Here is a 19,721-nt window from a genome sequence, read left to right as displayed (position 1 = left end):
AGCCTCAGACTGCGGCTCTTGCTTCCTTTATTGGCTTGCCACGCCCAGCCCCTCCCGCCCCGAGCCCAGCGCGGGCGGGTCAGGAGTACTCGCACAGGTGGCCGCAGCCCGCGGGGCAGTGGGAGCTGCCCTCCAGCCACTTCATGATGTGCTGCAGGTGGCCGCCGTGGCTGCAGCCCTGGCACCACACGAACAGACCCTTAACCACGTGGTGGCACACGGCGCACATGCTGGCGCAGCGGTGGCACCGGTCACAGACCCAGCCGCGGCTGCTCATGGGCCGCTTGCAGTGGCTGCAGTTGACGTGCAGAGTGGTGGACGCCTGGTTGAGGCAGCTGATGGCGCGGCTGGTGCTGAGCTTCACCACCTGGTTGGACACGTTCCAGAGACAGAAGCGCTGCAGCAGGTCGATGTAGGACGTGTACCAGTGCTCCTGGTGGGGAGGGGAGGGAGGCAGAGGTCTGGAGGTGGGCACCCTGGGGGGGCGCTGGGGGTGGGCAGGGAGGCCCTTCCCCGTCCCAGTCACCCACCTGCGTCTGCTCGTCGATGTCCTTGCGCACGCGCTCGCCCAACACGATGAGCACGGACACAGCCATCTGCACGTCACCCTGCTCGGCATAGAAGCGCAGCATGTCACACACCAGGGCGCTGAAGAAGTCAGGGGGCAGCCGGGTGTCATGGAGAGCATGTGAGACGGAGAGGAGCGAGAAGGAGGAGTCCACGGGCGCCAGGGAAGCCACGTCAGCCTCGCTGCCGCTCACGTGGGGCGAGTCGGCCTTGTCCTGCAGGTGCTCAGGGCCAGGCGGAGTGTCCACAATCTCGTGACGTAGTGGGAAGGCTTCCTGGGGCAGCATGTACTCCGGGTCCTCTGCTGCAAGGCAGAGACAGGGTCTGAGCCCCTGGCCCCACCGGCCAGCCCCGCCCCCAGCCCCGACTCACGGTGTGCATGCTCTGGGTCCAACAAGTACAGCTCATCCTCCTCGCCCTCCACGTCGCCCAGCAGGTAGTCTGCAGGCACGTCACTGCCCTCTGTCTCTTCGTTATCTGCCCATGACAGAGGTAGAGGACGTTCCAGAGAAGCTGATTCTGGGATGCCCTAGCCCCGCTCCATCAATGCTCTGTGCGCCACCCCCAGCCTACCCTCATTGGTGATGAGTGTGGCTGAGGAGTCAAGTAGCACCGTGTCGCTCCGTGTGTCACCCTTGCTACGGTCCAGCCTGGTCTCACTGCCCAACCCTGGGGCCATATCCTTCAGGTTGAAACTGGGGGCAGGGAAGGCCAATGGGTAGATGGGTTCCAACAGCCCCACCCTCTGAGGAGAGCCACCCCCAGATGTCTACCTGTTCATGAGTGGCAAGCCACAAGAGCTGCCCTTGCCCACGCTGTGGTTGAGGCTGGTGGCAGACGCCAGGCCAGGGCTACAGTAGATGATCCGCAGCATGGTCCAGGTCTGTGCTACCTAGGGACGGGCGCCAGGCACTCAAAAGGGGCCTGGGTTCCTGGCATGCCATGCACCCCCCTCCCCCACTCCTGGATGGAACCACAGACTCTCAAATGTTCAGCTTCCCCAGGCACCCAATATCCTGGTCCACCACAGCTGGGGAAACTGAAGTCTATGGCAAAGACAAAAATCTTAAGTCTGCCCTACAAGGGGATAGGAAGAAGCAGAAATTGGAGGCAGCCAACATGGAAATGAGCCTGTGGTCCCAGGAAGACAATGAAAAGCTATGTGGGCCTCTGTGAGTCAAACACCTCGGGAAATCCAAAAGCAAAAATGAGCCACAAGAGGGGGCTTCAAGCCTGCACCCCAGTGATGGCACTGGGTACCCTTAGGTACCAGGATGGTAGCCGCCAGAGCTCAGCACTGAACCCAGGGCAGGGTCTGGGTAGAGCAGTTGGGGGAGCCCCCAAGGTCATGGTCCCTGGGCCACCCCACCTACCTGGTTGCGGCCAAGCTCCCGAGCCACTTTGGCATTGTGGTCACAGAGCTCAGCCAGAGGCCGACCAGCCAGGGCATAACGCTCGGCGGTGTCCACGAACCAGCTCATGCTGCCACTGCCAGGCTCTATCTCAAAGACGCTGAGGGCACTGGACGCGAGGCCCACAAAAGGTTCGGCAGGGTCCAGCTTGCGCTTGAAGAAGATGGGGTGGCGCCGGTCACCGGCATAAGGCTTGCGCCCAGACTCGGTGGCCACTAGGCTCTCCTTAGCGGCGAAGGCCAGGTCCCCAAAGAGGCCATAGCAGAGGCCCTCGGGGTTAGCGCGCTCAACAGGCTGGCTGGCATCACGGAACAGGTGTTGGCACAGTGTACTGTCCTTAGAGCCCGAGAGCAGGAAGGAGGGGTCGTGTGGGTGGCGCCAGGCAATGCCCGTTGTGACGTCACGGTGCTCCTCGAACATGGCAGCTGGCACAAAAGGCCGGCGCACGTCCCACACATAGATGTTATGGTCCACCATCATGGAGCAGGTGGCCAGGTGGTGGCGGCACTCAGGCCGCCACTTGACGCGGGCTACTGAGGCAATGGTTTGCACACAGTGTACTTCCTTGGCACGGTGCGTGGTCATGTCCCAGACCTTCACCATCTTGTCACGCCCACCCGTGGCCAGCCAGCCCCTACAATAGATCCACGAAGCCCTCAGTGTCCTCTCCGGGGATGGGATGGCTCCCCACTCTCTGCCTCACAGGCCTGGAGGCAGCCCCTCCAGGAGCCCACCTGTCCCACCCTGCCGCCCGTGCCCCCACGCCATGCCACCCCACACCTGTCCTCAGGGTGCCAGTCGCAGCAGAAGACAGGCCCGTTGTGGGCGGTGAACATTCTCTCACAGCGGTCAGGCCTCCGGATGTCCCAGAGCTGCACGTTGCCATTCTCAAAGGTGGATGCGAAAGTGAAGTAGTCCCGGATGCTGAACTGGACGTCCCGCACGCTCTCCGACTGGCCTGTGGGCAGGATGTCAATGGGGGGAGAAGGTGAAGGGGCTCTGGGAGAGCAGCCAATGGTGGAACCCTTGGACAAACTGTGGACTGCGGTCACATGCCTGCCTGTGGCCAAGGTGGGGAGGCCTAGAAGGTGGGGTAGACACTGCTAAGCCTGCCCTGGGGTGGTGGGTGGCGAGGAGAGGCTTCACAGAGAAGACAGGGTAGATTAGGCCGGGAAGCAGGATACCAGGCACCGTGTAGTTTTTGAACCCAAAACCTGGACCTCGATCCTCCCCTGGATTGTGCTTTTGACATCAGTCCTTGCACAGAGCAGTGGCCCAGCTTCAGGACCGGCTATCAGAGCAGTGAGCAGAGAAGCCTCACTGTGCTACCTGTACGCACTCCCCTGAGGGAGGCCTAAGGAGGCCTGGATGAGGGTGCCCTAACTTCTACTCCATCCCTTCACCTTGAGCTGGAACAGCTGGGCCAGCCACACGGGACTGGAGACCTTAAAGATCTATGTTCACCTCCGTGGACCACCACCCAAGAGCCTTCAAGGACTCTAGCTTTTCCACAGCACAGGTAGTTCAGGGTCTGTCTTAAGAGGCCTCCAATTCTCTGAGGTGACTGAGGCTTCTGCCCCATGCTTTGTTTGGTCTCTTCAAGGTGCACAAGGAATAGCTGGCTCAAGGCCAGCTGCCAAGGAGCTGGGCCTGCTGGGAAAGGGTGCCAGGCAGCATACCCCACCTCCTCTCCAAACCTGAGCTGAGGACCCTGGAGGTCCCGGTGGGCTTCCTGCTGTGAAGTGGTCTGGAGCTCTGGGCAGCAAAACAAACCCTCTGCTCAGCAGCTCAGGTTGGCTGTAGTCTGCTCAGGCTCTGCCCTCTCCCTGGTCCCATATCGTGCCCCTCCCGTGCTGACCCTCACCCACTCTTCTAGTGCTCTCTGGGAGCATATCTGAAGATCTCTGATGCACACGACGCACTTCTCCACCTGCCCGACCCGCCTCCAGAGTCTCACCAGAGAAGGTGCTGACAGAGTCCTTCCTGCGGAGGTCAAAGCACTTCATGAAGCCGTCCTGGGAACCACTGAGCAGCACGTGGGCCTCAGTGGGGTGGAAGCAGACTTTGTTCACTGTGCGCTTGTGCTCCGTGAACAGCTGGTCCTGCTTGTTGCGGGATGGCCGGCCCAGGTTCCACGTGACCACCACGCCATTGGTGGCCGCCGTGGCCAGCAGGTTCTCGTCCATCTGGTGCCAGACTACATCCGCGCAGCTCAGGTTGAGTGAGGGCTTGCGGCCCACACGGAGGTTCAGCTTCTCCACAAACTGCTCGTCTTCAATGGCATAGATCTTGAAGATGCTGCGGCCTGCCACGACCACCTGAGCCGCATCACGGCACACGCTGATGGCATTGGCTGGTGCATCCAGGTGGCAGTGCATAGTGCGGCCCGTCAGCGCGCTGCCACCCAGGGCCGTGGTCACTCGGGACATCTTCTCCATGGCTGCACGGGAGGTGGGGACACGAGGTCGGTGAAGTGGGCTGGCCTGGTCAGCCTGGGGGGGCCAGTCAGTTCAGACCCTTCACCCTGGTTGGGGCCCCCAAAATTGCTTCGTCCTGGGCGGGTCAGTCTGGGTGAGCCTGTCCAGAACAGTTCGCTGCTAGTCAGTGAGGAGGAGACATCGCTGCCCCGGAGCTCAGCCGGCCAGTCTGCCTTCCCGGGAGACCCTACCTGGTCAGTCCCAGCCCGGGCCACCGCTCCATCCCCCGAACAGATCTGGGCGGTCACTAGCTGGGCTTTCGGCCAGTCAGTCCCTGCAAGGAAGCGAGGGAATCCCTCCCAGTCCACACAGGGCGTCCCGGGGCCTCCAGGGAGGGGCAGAGGGGCGCGGGGGACACACACTGACGTCAAGGGCCGAGCTGTTTAGGGAGCTTGAGGGCACTGGGCGGGCGCGCCGGACGAGAGGCCGGCGGCACGGAGCACTGAGAGCGGCGACCGCCGGGGAGCGGAGGCGACGGGAACGCGGCCCGAGGGCTCCGAGAAGCCTCTCCCTTCGTGGGCACCAGAACCATCTCCTAAAATTGCCGGGCCGGGCCTGGCCGGAACCGCCGCGCCGGAAACAGCCCTTCTCTTTCCCGTTCCCCGCCTCCCTGCTCGCCGGAAGTGGTCCCTTCTTGCCAGCCTCTCACCAGAAGCGGGCACCCACACCGCAAGCGTTCCGGCTCAGGGAGCTGAGTTGGGGGAGGCGGAGGTAGAGGCGCTGCGCTGGGCTCCCCCCGTCCCGCCTCTGCGGTTGGCCTTTTTGCCACAGTGTTTTCATACTCCTGCGCATCTCTCCCCCAGCAAGTCCAGCCACCCCTGACGAGTCCAAATCCCTCCAGTCGTCTACCCTGGTTCCTCTGATGGGAACCCCGCAGCCTGCGCTGCGCCTGTCCCGGCGCCCAGGAAGCTCATTTTTCTCTTCTGGCAGAGTGGGCTAGATCTTTTCTTTTCAGATTTTATTTGAGTGAGAGAGAGCGCGGGCATGACTGGGGAGGGGCCAGCCGACTCCCGGCTGAGCAGGGAGCCCGATGTGGGGCTGGATACCAGAATCCTGAGATCATGACCTGAGCGGAAGGCAGCCGCTTCACTGACTGAGCCACCCAGGCGCCCCAAGAAGCTGGATATTTTGAGGTTAATATTATATGTACTGGCTTTAGCTTCATTCACTTCCCCCATAGGCAATGAAGGGTTAAGGACCTTCTGGGTTGGTCATTGCTGTGTTTCCAGTCTGGTACGTGGCACGGCCTGTACGTGTTGAAAGAACCAGTAAGTCTGATGAGTGGAGAGGTGCACAAGAATCCAGAGCCTGGGGCCGCCCAGAGCAGATACACCTTCCCTTGCCATGGTCTCATGACCTAAAAACAACTCAGACGCGTGTTTTTACAACTTTTTTAATATATATTTTTATAAACAGGTCACGTGATAAAATAGCACAAGAAACACTTACCAAATATAAGGTTATATCTTCCGCATATACAGGAGAATGAGGTCGTTATGTACAATAAGAAAATGGTTTTAGGGGTTGGTTGGTTTTGTTTGTTTTCCTCTCTCCCCTTAATGTTTCCTCCTACATCGTTGGAAATATCACAGCTTCAGTTGCATTAATACTTTGGACAAATGGACAGCTGCCTCCTCCCCACTAGGGAGCTGTGAGGAGGAGGGGCTGAAGAAACTGGCTCCTAACCACCTCAGCCCCGGAGCCTCCTGCGGGCACTCCAGGACAGGGAAATCTTTGGGCTGTTGAACTCTTTCTCTGCTTCAACAGCATCTCTCGCTCGCTCGTGCGCTCTCGCTCTCTCGCTCTCTCTCACTCTCTGGCTCTCTGGAAACTGGTTACTTTCTTCCAACCAGATGGGGGGTGTCCCAAGATTGGGTGTGGGCACTGTACTTCCTGGGGCTCCAAGGTTGGGATGGGAAGGGGTCCCAGCCCCCTCCTCAGCAATTGCCAAGATGTGCCAGCATCCCCCCAGGACTCACATGTGTCTTGGGATTGGACAGAACATGGCCAGAGCCCCTTTGGGCAGGCAGAGGTTTGGGAAGCTGGGGAGGGGAGGGGGGCAGCTCGAAAGGAGCCCTCCCTCCCTCTGATGCTGAGGGTGTGCTGGCCACTTGTAAGACTGGACTTGCCTGCTGGCACTGATCCTGTCTTGGCTGGGCCCGCTTGTCCAGCTTCCACCTGACAGAGACCCGCCCGGGGTGCAGTGTGGCACTGAGGAGGCTAGGCCCTGGTGACTACAGGGGCTGTGGTGTGGGGTCCACTCAGGACTGCGTGCAAGGCCTGCGGGGCCTGAGGGTCGCTCCAGCTTGTGGTCTCTCAAGGTGGTTGTCTTCACCCCCCCCCCCCCCCCCCCCCCGCAGCTGAGGTAAGCTACAGCCGGCTGGGTTAATGTTGATTATAGCAAGATGGTGGTCAGCCAGTCTGTCCCTCCCTCAAATAGTTCTTCCCTAGCCTGGCCCAAGGACCTGTAGGCCTGCAGGTGGGGGTGGGGCGAGCAGGGGGCTGCCTCACACGGGGGCAAGGAAAAGGGGAGGTCTCTTGGGTCAGGCTGGCATGAGCTGGGGCAAGGGCGGGTGGGACTTGGGCTCCTTGGCGGGCCATGGCTTTGGCGGTGGCCTGTTCCCCCTCGCACCCCTCCGAGGGCTCCAGGCGTGGTGCAGTGGAAGATGCGGGAAGCCCTTGGGGCTCTTCTGGCCCCTGTGTCCTGGGGGACCCAGCTCCCCTCAATCCCTCTGGGCCCTGCCCGAGATGGGGGGACAGCGGGGAGACAGAGCGGGGTGTGGCGGGAAAGGCGGTAAGGGGGGCCGTCAGGAGAGCTCAAAGCGCCCCCCTAGAACCGAGCCCCGCCCCCCGCCCCCTCCCCCAGCGGGCGGACGAAAGATGGAGGCGGCTGTGGTGCGGTGGAGGGCGGGCGTGCAGTGCGGGCACGAGGGGCATGCACAGAGTCCCCGAGTGTGCGTGCGTGCGAGGGGCTGGGCCCGCCCGCCGCCCCTCCCGGCCCGGGCGGGGCCAGGAGGGGCGCGGGGCGGGGCTTTCACTGGGTTCGCCCTGCCTCCCTCGCTGGGCCGCGGGCGCGAGGGCTGCCCTGAGGGCAGGGCCGGGAGAAGGCGTCCCCGCCGGGAGCGTGGCGGCTTCCTGCGCCGGGGGCGGGGAGGCCCGCGCTACTCGATGACGAGACAGCGGGGCAGGTGCTGCGAGAAGTACTTGAAGAGCTCGGGGGTGGCCCCGGGGCAGTTGGTCAGCTCCAGCTCCTCGAGTTCCTGCAGCTGCACCAGGCCAGATAGCCCCGTGGTGGTCAGCAGCGGGCAGCCTGCAGCGGGCGGGAGGCGGGGCGGCGGCTGAGCGCGCGGGGGCCAGAGGGCAGCGCGAGGGTGGGGCCGGGCTAGGCGGGGCTCGCCCGGCGTCTCCGTCTGGACCGGGGCCGGGGACCCCGGGACTCAGCGCCAGGTATGAATCAGTGCGAGGGACCCGGCAGGACTGGCGGAGTCGGAGTAGGTGGGGGTGGGGTGGGGTGGGGTGGGGTCTCACCTGCCAGAGACAAGAGACGCAGACTCCTCATGGCCAGGAGGTGCTTCAGCCCGAAGTCCTGCACCTGGGCGGGAGGGCGGGGCGGGTTAAGGACCTCCGCTCGCGCCCTGGGGGAGCCCACTGCTGGGGTCAGGCCTTAGACCTGGAGCTGCTGGAGGGGCAGGGGGCGGGGTTCAAAACGGGGGTTTCTCGGCTTCCCAAAAAGCCAGGAGGCAGCTGGAGAGTGGCGGTGAGGACCCCGGGGTGGGTGTGGAGGGATCCCATACTTCCTCGCGGGATCTGAGGGCGCCGGCGGCAGGTCAGCGGATTGTGTGCGCGGGAGCTTTGCCCGAGTCCCCCACCTCCCCTTGCCTACTCCCCAATCTTCGGAGGCGGGGAAGGCCGGTACCTGGCAGCACCATCGCAGGTAGAGGCTGCGGAGGGAGGACATGGTGGACAAATAGCTGAGGCCAGTATCCGTGATGCGTACACACCTGTGGGGGCAACAGAGGGGCGCTGCCCACCTTCAGAACACCTCGCCCCGCGCGTCAGCCCCGACCCCTTCCTCCTTTTCCCAGGGCATCCCCTCCGGCAGCACTTAGGATAATTCCTCCCTTTGCACAGCCTCCCCCCAGCCAGGCTCCGCCCCTTACCCAGGTGCTTGGCGGTTACAGCCCATTCTAGGTCCGGGGCTTCTGAGGGCCCGCCCCTCAACCCCCTCCCCGGGGCTCCGCAGCTACAGGTCTGTCCGTTAATCTAGGCTCCCTGCTTAGAAGGTCTTGCCGGCCTTGCCCCGCCCCGCCCCGGTCCTGCCCTCCAAGTGTCCCCTGGGTGGGGGACGCGCGCACCTGTCCAGCACCAGCTCCTCCAGGCGGTGCAGGTCGCAGGCCACGTACTCGAGCGCCATGTCGGTGATGCGCGGGCACCACGAAAGGTCGAGGCTGCGCAGCTTGCGCAGGTTTTCGGCCACGAGCTCGACACCGTCGTCGGTGACCTTGGAGCAGCCGGAGAGGCTGAGCGCGGTGAGGTTGGGCAGGCTGTGCACCACGTTGACCACGCCGTGGTTGGTGATCTCCCAGCAGGAGAGCAGGCGCAGAGTGTGCGTGCTGTGGCCCTGGCGTGCTGTGAAGTAGGCCAGCGCCGTGTCCGTCACGTGGTAGGCCTGCAAGCTCAGCTCGGCCAGGTTGGGCAGCAGCTGCGAGATGGCCGCAATGGCGTCGTCGGCCACGTTGATGCAGTCGCTGACGCTCAGCGAGGTGATGCGCGCGCTCAGGCTGGACCACAGCCCTGCCTCGGTGAAGTCATTGCAGCCCGACAGCTCGAGGCGCACGACGCCCTGCATCTGCTCCAGCATCACCTGCAGGCGGGCAGGCGGCAGGGCGTGGTGAGGGTGGCAGGAGCCCACTGAGGGGCAGGAAGCAGGGTTCTCGAACGTAGACGTGTGTAAAACATGCACCAAGCTGCGCCGTGACAAGTGCACTTTACAGTGTGTTTGTCACCTCACAGCAACATTCTAAGAGGCAGAGCACAGGGGAGCGGGGAGCTCAGGGCCTTCCCAGAGCAGGTGCTGGGGGAGCAGTTGGTGTTATGATTTGATGGTTAGAGTCCTGGCCCTGGGGAAGGGGCTGCCAGCACAGCTGCTCCTCTGACCCGTGCACCTGCTCCCCCACAGCGCCCTCCCCACCCAAGGCTGGCCTCACAGGCATGTAGGGCCCTGAGCTTAGAAGAGCCTCCCATTTGATTGATTGCTTTGATGTTGCTGTCTTGAAATTCTTAGTCATCTTTGAACAAGGGACTTGAATTTTTCATTCTGGACTGGGTCCCCCAAATTATGTAACCAGTCCTGCTTCCCCTCACCCCTGAGCCACGATCCTCAGAGCACTGGTGCTTCCCTCAGCTACTTTGCTCCTCATATGCCCAAGTTCCCTCTGGGGGCAGCCCTTCCCCCCCACACACACACACCAGCTCAGGTGCAGCTGCTTGGCCCTGCCCACCCCATCCCTGTCCCTTCCAGGCCAACGGTGGGGCGCACCTCCAGGCCAGCATCCGTGATGGTGGAGCGCTTGAGGCTCATGGCCTTGACACCCTTCTTAGAGAGGGCGTAGTTGTCGATGAACTCACAGATGTCCAGGTCGGAGACGCCAACCAGGCAGAAACCCTCAAAGCCACGCGCAGCGAAGCCCTGCAGGTTCACAAACTCCTTCTCGCCACCAGGCAGCACATTGTAGAGCTCCTTGGCGTGCAGCACAGGTGTGAGGCCTGCCCAGAATTTGGGCTGGTAGAGCACACGCCGCCAGGCCTTGCACACTTGGGCCAGCACGCACTTCTCACAGGCTGAGAAGTACCAGAAGAGGCCATTGAGGATCTTTTCATCTGTGGCCAGTGGTGGCCGCTCCACTGGGGGCCCAGGAACTGGGGCTGAGGCTGGTCCACCAAGGGGGAGCCCTGCTGGGGGGCACAGGCCCCCAGCCAGGGCAGCCCGTGGCAGTGGGGCAGCCAGGCTGGGCGGTGGGAGGGTAGGTGGGGGAGGTGGTTGGCAGGGGCGGTTCTTGGCAGCTGGTGTGCCCTTGGTGATACTGGCTGCACCCAGGCCGTTGGGCTGGCCTGGCAGCTTCACAAGGCCATTGCGAGGCAAGCATGGAGGCTTGGGGTCGCCGTCCACACCCGGGCTCGACATCTTCCTCGCGCGATCTGTGGACAGGGTCCGGGAGGGGGTCATGAGTTGCTGTGGGACCAGAGCTGGGCTCCCCATCCCAGGGCATCTCCTCCCATGGCACCCCCAGAACCACCCAACAGAAAGGATCTGAATCCAAGTCACTCTGTCTCTCAGTGTGAGCAGCAACAGGAGATCAGGGCTGTTGAGGACTATGACATTCCCTGAGCCCCTACTGTGTGCACTGAGCTCAACCTGTCCTCACAGATCTTTTTTGACACCTAGTACTATGGTTCCCATTTTAGAGATGAGAAAAGAGGCAGGCAGAGACAGACACTCGCTCGTGACTGCTCCCTTCACCTTTACTACCCCATTGTCCCCCTTCAGTGCCTGCCAGGCCTACCTCCACTGGGCAGGGACTGGAAAACTGAGGGACATGGTTTGGGGTGGTCTCCCCTCCACTATGGGATGCCATCCTCACTCTCTGGAGTGGTTCCAGTACCCTGTCTGAGACTCACATACCAGCCCCTGAGAATCTCAGTGGCTACTGGAGTTTCCATGGTTCATAATCTACCCAAAGAAAGGGCAAGAGTTTACTACGTATGATGCTAGCACAGTGAGCCCTGGCTATGTACTGTCACTTTAATCCTCTATCCAACCCATTCACGATGCTATGAACAATGTGCCCATTGTACAGATGAGGAAAACAAAGCAGCATGAACTGTTTGCCCAAGGTCATGGTAAGTGGGGGGGCCAAGGCTTGAACCAGAGCTGGCTGTGGAAACTATTTGTAGGGTGTTCCTCACAAGGTGGGACTGGACCCCCCCCCGTTCCCCCTCTCAGGCCTCTGAGGCTGTGAATGGGTGGCAGAGGGGTTTGAGCACAGACAGCCCTGAAGAGGGGGAGAGCAGGACCCTCACAGTGCCATCATCTGCTCCACATTCCAGATCTTCCCCGGCCCACCCCCACTCCAGATATCCAACGGAAAGGCAGTGCGCCCAGGGGCTCAGGCACAGGCTCTGGGGTCACACACCCTGGCTCTGTGGCCTCAGTGAGCCACTTCCTTTCTCCGAGCCTCGTTTTTCCTTACTTTGAAGCCTGAGAAGGGATGATCCACCCCACAGGACAACATATGCAAAGGGCTACGCATAGTGCATGGCTCACAATGAGCATTTGGAAAGTGGCAAGGGGGCTGCTTCTGAGCCCCATGGCCCACCTTGGGGGAAGGGGTCAGGAGCCATTGGGAGGGAGGGAAGTGGGCTGCCCTGCTCTACCCAGCACCATGCCCCCCACTGGCTTCCAAGCCCTGGAGAGGACAACCCTTGCTGGCATTCCACATCTGGGGAGGGGCTGCAGACCTAGGCTGGGACAAGGGGTCTACTGGAACACGTGGCCCTCATGGCTGCTAACCCAACTTTGGGTCCAAAGGCCTTCCTGTCCTGGCAGCCATGAGCCCCCAGGCTCACAGTGCACATCAGGCCAGCCGTCCTCAGGGGAGGCTCCCCCACTTTGGCTGTCCCCTTACTGCAGCTCATGACCAGATAGTGGCAGCCTCACACTGGCGGAAACACGACATTCGTAACAACGTTTGCTGAATACCCACTGGGATAATCATGTGTTCCAGCCTCATGGCAGCCGTGCACGTGTATGTGTGCATACACGGGGGGGGGGGGGGGGGAATCCACTGTTAACCCCACTTTCAGATTGGGAACCTGAGGCTCCAAGGAGTTACAGTTTACCCACGGTGGCGGATGCGGGGGCAGCCTGACATGAGGGCTGCCCCAGATCTCTTAAAACTAGTACGTGAGGAGGAGACCATCGTGGAAGGGACAGGAGGAAGCCCACGACTGGTCCCCTCCGCAGGGAGCAGGGGAGAAGCTGTCCTGTGGACTCCCTCCTGTGGGCTGTGCTGGGTTCAGAGAGGCAGCCCCACCCTGAATACCTTCTGTGTCGTCGGAGCGGGGCGCCATGATTTCAGGGCTCGGGGCGCGCCGCCCACCCAGCCTCTGCCCCTTCCCGCAGACCAGGCGCCGCTCGCTCGGCCCCGGAGCGCAGTACCATGGACAGCGCCCCTGCAGCCGCTGTGCGCGTGCTCGGAGGCCAGGCCCGGGCGGGCTCCACCGCGGACAGCGGCTGGTGGGGGCGGGGTGGGGGCCGGCCCCGGCAAACCCAGCTCAGCAGGCAGAGGCCCTGCAGGCGACGGGGCGGGGCGAGAAGCCGCCCGCTCCGCTAGGATCCGGAGGAGGCGGCGGAGGTGGCACCAGGGGAGAAATAACTCCAGAGCAGTGCCGATTTAGGTTAAAGATGCTCCCAGCCATGGGGTGTGCACGTGGAGTGCCTGAGTTGGTTGGGGGGGGGGTGCACGTGGATGCCCCGGGCATCTGCGGGGCTCTTTACCCCCACTCCACCGGAGCTCACATTTGCACACGCCCACAGTCCCATCCCCACTCTTCAGGCCTCAGGGTGGAGCTGGTGAAAACAAGCCAGCCGGTGGAGAGAGCCCACGGGAGGGAGGGGCCAGGCGGAGGATGGCCTCAGCCTGGGGGGGTGTCCGAGGCCTGGCTGCCCTTTATCCCCACACCCACATCCCTGGACAGAAGGCTCTGCCCTCCCAGTCCATCAGCCCTTCTGCTGTGCCCCGGATCGGAGCTGCCTCTTCCTGGAGGCAGCCCTGCTGCTCCCCGACCTTGTCCATGGTCCTGCTGGGCTCCATTTGCACACCCCAGCCTCACTGACCCAGCCTGAGAATTCCTTGCTCCGTGGCTCAAAACTGGAAACAGCCACAGCTTAGCCCAGGGGTCAGAACCTTAGGAGAGAACTGAGCTTGTGGTCAGAGATGGGTCTTCCTGTCATTTAGGCAAGAGGTCTTTGGGGGGAGCTGGGACAAGTGCCCCTATGCCTAGCCCCATCCACCCAGCCAGATGGGCTGTGAGACCCCAACCCTTTTGGTACTTGCTACTGCCCCCACTGTGCCCAGTGAGGCTCAGAAGACTTGCCCGGAGTTTCTTGTTAGGATGGGGTAGGGGCCACTGCCAATCTGATGCAGACTGCCTCCTCCTTTAGAAATAAGCACCAGGAGCTAACGCTAGGAAAAGAGGCGTTTTAAAAAGATGGCCAAACTTGCACTATTCTCAGCCTCAGCCCCTGGTGTGTTGTGCCTCCGTGTGGAGCGGAATTCTGGAGGAGGTCCTCCTGGGATAGGCTGCGGGGGCTCAAGTCTCCTGGGAGGATTCCAGAACTTGGTGGCTTCCAGGCTGACAGTCTGCAGATGTCCATGCTGAGGCTTTGAGAGGAGCTGCCTCTTTTGCCGTCAAGTCACTGGGCCCCAAGACCTAGCATGTCGACCTTACAGCTTCACCTCTGGCTCCTCCCCAGCCTTGACCCTACAGTCCAGCCAGACCCGCTGTTCAGTATTCCTCCTCCCCTCTCTCTCTTTGCCTGGGCACATGCTGGTCCCCCTGCTGGCTCAGAAGGCCTCCCCTTAACCCTGTCAGCTCCTTATCCTCCACACCTCAGTGTGACTGCCATCCCCTGTCTCCCACTGTGCGACTCCCCAGCACTGAGAAAAGCATCTCCAGGGTCTCAGTCATTACGTCAACTCATCTGTCTCTTCCCTTGGCTGGGGACTTCTTGAAGACAGGCAGCACCATGGCTGAATGGTCTCTGAATGCTTGCTGAATGAATGAATGAATGAATGAATGAGGAATGGCAGTCAGCAGGGTCATGCAGAAAGGGGTGTGGCTGCCAGGGGCCCAGGAGGCTTGGTGGAGGACAGGCCAGATTCAGAAGAGGGCAGGTGGATGGTAGGGGGGTGTAGCTCAGTTTGTTAATCCTGGTTGTGACAGAGGCTAGTGTCCACAGTGAGGGTGGGCACTGGGGTTGGGTTGGTGCCAGAGTCTCTGAAAAGGCTCCTAAGAACCTGGCGTTTGGGGTGAGCCTTGCAATTATTCAGACCCTTGGGAAGAGGACAGCTTACACCTCATTTTCGGCTGAGTCCCCACTTTGGGAGTTGCATGGTAAGGAGGCTGGCTGCCCATCCCCCATAATCTGGCCAGATCCAAGGAGGGGACAGGAGCCACCAGAAGGGAGGGAGGAGCTGGTCCTGCCCTGCTCTTCCCAGTGCCACTCCCCTATTGCTGGTCCAAGCCCTTCACACACTTCCTGACCACAAGTGGGGAAAGGGAGAGTCAGGGACTGAATTTTCAGAAGTTGCACAGAGCTGGGATTTGATCCTAGGACTCCTAGTCTGTCTGACTCCCTGCCTGACTCCGGCCCTGAGGTGCAGAGGGCAATGCTGGGCATCCAGCCAGCCTGATGCTGGCCGGGGGTACTTCCCTCCTTTCTGTGCCCTGTTCTGCTTCTTCAGTCCCCTGTGTCCTCCCAGCCCGGGACCTTGGGCTGCTGGTCTCTCCCAGCACTGTCTGTCGTGTCCCTGCTCTCCAGAGGCTGCAAGCTGCATGCTCACCCCCAGGACACGCTCTTTTTGGACTGCTCATGCCTAGGAAACCCCCAGCCCTCATGGCTCCCACCTCAGAGATCTCTTCCCTCATCTTTGATGCTCTGTCTGACACAACCTGCCCGGAGTGCTGGAGGGGTCTGGCCCCAATAGGATCTGCACTGACCATTTCTCCCTGCCCACCCACTGAGGGCCGTGGAGCTGGGCAGGGCGTGGGTAGCCAGAGAAATTCACGTCAGGTTGATCTGCGGTGACAGCCCCAGGGACAGTTGTGACAACCAGGGTAGCTTGGGACTGGGGACACAGCACAGGCTGACAAACTCCATGCCCCGTGACTCAGGCACATTCACATCCCAGCCACTTTGCACATGAGCCAGCAGAATGCTCCCTTCCCGCCCCCAGCTCAGAGATGTTTCTGGGGTGCAAGCTGCCCCACCCGTGCACCAGGGGCTCCAGGAAGTGAGCACGTGGCCTCAAAAGAGACCAGACTCGGTGCTTCATCAGACTGAGTCCTGTGGTCACGCTCAGGACAGCTCAGCCATGTGGGACTGGGCACTTTGGGGAATGAACTTGGGCTCCAAGCCTCATCTTGGTTCTTCTACTCTGAAGGATCTGAGCACCCCCCTCCCCCAGTGCCTATACTGGGGGCATCTAGTGCCTGCTTCTTTGGGCGGCTGCCTCAAACCCTCCCCCTCTTCCCTGCCAAGTGAGGCCGTGTGGCCCAAGCCCACTCTCTGTGGCTGGTCTGGCTGAAGCTCCTCCTTGTCAGTGGTGGGGAAGGTGCTGAACCACCCACTTAGCCCACAAAGCCTTCCTTCACTGCCACCTCCACTCTTCCCCTCTGAGACACAGCAGTGAGCACCCACGTGTGACAAGATGGGGCTGCAGGCAGCCGAGCAGTGCCCCACCTTGGGGTGAATGTCTCCCTGGCTCTCAGCAGCACAGAGTTGCTGGGCCCAGGCCAGTAGTCTTGAGGGGCCTAGGTCCCCCAGCCTCAGGACTACTTGTTTTCTCATTGCACTGGGACGTAAGACTCACCGAAGTGCTCTAGAAGTGGGCATGAACTGGAGGGGAGCACTTGTCCAGTGGGCCTGCCCAGCATTATAGGTGCTGAGAGGCCTGCCTGGCCCAAGTAAGAGGTGGCTGAGAATGAGGGGAGCCGAGTAGTGGAGACAGCACGCAGCTGAGTCCTGGGGTCCCCTGGGACCTGAACAGGCCACCCTGCACTGCCCAGGTTTATGATGGGGGTTTGGATCTCCCTCCTCCCCACAGCACCTGGTCCAGCCCTATGGCCACCTCCTGCCAGGCCAGCAAGTCTCCATCAAGCCTTGGCCCTCCCAGAGTCCCAGCCCAGGCCTCTGCTCAAAGGGGTTGGCTGAAAGAAGGGGCCTGGGAGGTGGCGGGTAGCGGGAGGGGACTGACCGAGTGGGCAGGTGAAGCGGCATCTGCCATCTGCTCTCTCTTTGGAGGGAAGGCTTCCTGTGCAGAGGCCGGGAGGGGCTAGAGGAGTGGCCACTGGGCCATGGGCTCCCTGAGGCTCCAACAGCTAGGCCTTCTTCCCTCTTGGGGTGATGGGTGGGGGCTCTCTTCCCCGCAAATCCCAGGACGCCAGACCCCCCCCCCAGCAAGCCTCAGGGTGCTCAGTTCTTCTGAAGCCCTCCAACCTTGGCCAAGGCCTGACCCCTCCTCCAGAACAGGCGCATGGCCAGCCTCCTCCTTCCCTCTCATTCTCCTGCTGTGGCAGCTCCACACAGGCCCAGGTGCCCAGGGCCGACTAGCCCCCCACCATGCATCCACATGGCTCCTCCTGGAGTGTAATTGTATCTAACACTTGTCTCACAGGCGGAGGGGCTCATGGTGTTGGGTGGGGAGGGGAGCTCAGAGCTCAAAGGAAGTCCAGGACCTCACCCAACCTGGTGGGCTCAGGGCCTGCAATTCTGCTTCCCCAGGGCTGTGGTCAGGTGGCACCGGCCCACAGCCCTGGTCCAGTTGCTCTGGGGAGCATGCTTCAACCAGACGGCGCTAGGATCAGGATCTGTGGGAGGGCATGTCAGGGCCAGAGGCCCGGGTGGCCTCGGCCTGTGAAGGGGCTGCGCCTATGTGAGACCCGGGGTGTGGGGGGGGGGGAGTGGCGGCCCTCTCTGAAGCCCCCTCCCCAATCCTCATTGTGGCCGCCGCGATGGCGCGGCCTAGCCCCTTCCCCGCCCCGCACCCTGGCCCGGTGCACACACCTTACCTTGGCCCGGGCACCTGGCTCATGCCACGCTGTCCGCCGGGCGTCTTCTCGTCATGGGGAGCCCGGCATGGGCGCTGGCGAAGCGGGGAGGCGGCCGAGGTGCTGGCCTGGCCGGCAGGGCCTTGCCGCGCCCCGCGCCCCGGCCTGGCCGGCCCCCTCGGCCGCGCCCAAGAGGAGCTCCCCGGTGGGAGAGGATCGGCTGCCCCGAGCCTCCCACCGGGGAGGCTGAGGCAGTGCCCAGATAAATAAGGCCGCTTTGCAGGGAGCCGGGCGGGCGCCTCCTCCCTCCCCTCGCCCTCCTCCCCGCGCTCCTCCGCGGCCGCCGGCGGCGCCGCGCGCGCCCCCAGCCCGGCTCTACGCGCCGCGCCCTCGCGCGCTCCCGGCGCCGGGAGCCAATCCGGTTGGCGAGCCCGGGCGGGGGCGCCGAGGATGCCGAGCCCCGCCCCGCCCGCCGCGCCCTGCCGCGCGCCCCGCGCGCTCCCGCCGCGGCGCCCACGGGCACGCGCCGGCCCGGCAGCACCCCCACCCCTTCGCCGCGGGCGCCCGCACAACAACAAACCCGCGCGCACGGCGGGGCGGGGCGGGCAGGGCGCGCGGCCGGAGAGCTGGCCAGGGGAGAGCCCTGCCTGCGCGGGGCAGTGGGGTCCCGGAATCCTGCGGGGGAAGAGGACTCGAGAGCTCTTTGGCGCCGGCGACTGGCCCCGGGGGTGCGCGGTCTTGTGGAGCGGGGGGCCAGCTCCGCGCGTCCCGACCCTTGGATGCCACCTGCGGGGGCGAGGACGGTCCAACCCTCACCCTCCCGGCTTTCCTGCTTAGCGGAGCGGAGCGGACGGCCAGGCAGTCTCCATGGCGCTCACATCTCCTGCGCACCTGCTGGGTGCCAGGCCCAGAAACCCCCCAGTGTCCCCCCCACTCTGCAGAGGCGAGAAACAACCACCAGACCATTTCAGAGGGTGACAAGTGCGATGGAAGTTCAAGAGGGCCACGTGATGGTGACCCCGGGAGGGTGGTGGTGGTGTGGCTCCTGAGGACGGGACACTTCACGGGAAACCCCAGGGATGAGAGGGTGGGCGAAGTTATCCAGGAAGGAGTGCACACAGGGCTCTAGGTTTTAAGGTCTTGAGCCTGGAACCCCTTGGAGGCAGGTGGTGGTGGCCACTTTGTAGGGACCAGGCTGGGAGAGGGGCCGGGGTGGGGTGCGGAGGGAGGGTGTGCAGGGCTCTGTCCTGGCCACTGGAGATGCCAGGCCTCCCAGCAGGCTCAGAGTGGAGAATGGAGGCTAATAGTACCCATCCTGGGGTCTCCTGGGAGCAGAGACTGTGGAGGGATCAGGTGTGGGAAAGCAGACAGGGGTCTTCACATTAGGGAAAGAGCCTTAAGGAAGCCCCCGAGAGAGAGTGAGAGAAAGGAAAACAGCTGGTGTTTGCAGCATTTTGAGGGGAAGCAGGACCCAGTGGGGCTGGCGTGAGGTGGGGGCAGCTGGAGGGGGGAGCCACGCTGGCTGGACCCTGGCTGTTTGGGAGCTGGGAGCCGCCTGTGCTGTGTGCAGGGTACGGGAGCCAGTTTGCCAAGGCTGGGGTGAAGGTGGCTCTCCTGTGTGGCAGGGGCTGAGGAATCATGGTCTTGCCCTAGTGCGGACTCTGGTCAAAGCAGGGAGCTTGGCGTGGGCAGTCAGAATGGATGCGTGAAGGCCTTTGGGGTGACTGGGACAGTGTTGTCTGACCCGTACAGTCACTTGTGGTGTGCAGGTCCAGGAGGCTGGCCTCCCAGTTCAGCCTCCACACGTGTGGACCCCAGCGGGGATGGTGACCAGCAGGGCAGGGCTTCACCTCCTGCTTCCAGGCGCTTCTGCTCCTCAGCAGGTGCCAGGGCTTCAGGCAGACAGCACGTTCTGCCCTCAGTGGGGTCCAAGAAGTCTCTCCGCCTTGGATGAATCTGAGCAAAGAAAGACCTTGTTTCAGAGGAATGTGGAAGTAGCCTCCCCAGTACCTGTGGGCGCTGCCCCCTCCCCACCGCTGTCACCCTGCCTTGTACTAGCTGGCTTCTCTCTCTCCACCATGGCCGATGGGCAGCTCACATTCTCCCCATGGTGCAGGGGCATTGCTTGGCAGTGTAGACACAGCCTCCATGCTCCCAGGACTCTGTCTGCTCTTTGCTGTGGCCTGAGAAAGCCTGAGTCTCCCGCACTGCTGGCCGCAGCTCTGCCCGACACCTGGTCCCTTGCTCTAGGAACTTCAGCCACCAGGGCCACATTCTTCACCTTCGGCATTACCTCACCTGGAGGGCCCCTCACCTGGAACACTCCTTTACCCGGAGCACCTCTCACCTGGAGCGCCCCTCACTGGGAGCACCCCTCACTTGCAGCACCCCTCACCTGGAGCACCCCTCACTGGGAGCACCCCTCACCTGCAGC

General features: G+C 62.6%; 2 protein-coding genes across 5 annotated transcripts; both read right to left on the bottom strand.

Moving 5' to 3' along the window:
* Positions 1-10: 10 nt before the first annotated feature.
* WDR24 (WD repeat domain 24) lies at positions 11-5,041 on the bottom strand. 3 transcript variants are annotated; one of them, XM_073899762.1, is made up of 9 exons: positions 4,823-5,041; positions 3,937-4,419; positions 2,760-2,937; positions 1,941-2,613; positions 1,341-1,459; positions 1,141-1,262; positions 940-1,044; positions 531-871; positions 11-433 (listed from the first exon to the last, which is right to left on the bottom strand). In XM_073899762.1, exons 2-9 carry the CDS (start codon positions 4,415-4,417, stop codon positions 80-82), a joined length of 2,373 nt encoding a protein of 790 aa, XP_073755863.1. In that variant the 5' UTR covers positions 4,418-4,419; positions 4,823-5,041; the 3' UTR covers positions 11-79. The 3 variants fall into 3 exon arrangements, with proteins under 3 accessions (XP_073755863.1, XP_025733439.1, XP_025733440.1); XM_025877654.2 differs by having other exon boundaries at positions 3,937-5,041; XM_025877655.2 differs by having other exon boundaries at positions 531-868; positions 3,937-5,041.
* Positions 5,042-5,833: 792 nt separating this feature from the next.
* Positions 5,834-17,633, bottom strand: FBXL16 (F-box and leucine rich repeat protein 16). Of its 2 annotated transcripts, none has more exons than XM_073899763.1 (6): positions 17,304-17,633; positions 9,996-10,654; positions 8,812-9,320; positions 8,373-8,457; positions 7,985-8,048; positions 5,834-7,766 (listed from the first exon to the last, which is right to left on the bottom strand). In XM_073899763.1, the coding sequence occupies exons 2-6, from the start codon at positions 10,638-10,640 to the stop codon at positions 7,618-7,620; spliced, it is 1,452 nt and encodes a 483-aa protein (XP_073755864.1). In that variant the 5' UTR covers positions 10,641-10,654; positions 17,304-17,633; the 3' UTR covers positions 5,834-7,617. The 2 variants fall into 2 exon arrangements, with proteins under 2 accessions (XP_073755864.1, XP_025733493.1); XM_025877708.2 differs by having other exon boundaries at positions 17,309-17,633.
* Positions 17,634-19,721: the final 2,088 nt, after the last annotated feature.

The sequence above is a fragment of the Callorhinus ursinus genome, unplaced genomic scaffold, assembly GCF_003265705.2.
Source record: "Callorhinus ursinus isolate GAN/ISIS: 27379988/994484 unplaced genomic scaffold, GSC_fseal_2.0 scaffold13, whole genome shotgun sequence".
NCBI classification, from domain to species: domain Eukaryota; kingdom Metazoa; phylum Chordata; class Mammalia; order Carnivora; family Otariidae; genus Callorhinus; species Callorhinus ursinus.
Note: the sequence above shows the minus strand (reverse complement) of the source record. Positions and strands in the feature narration are given on the sequence as shown.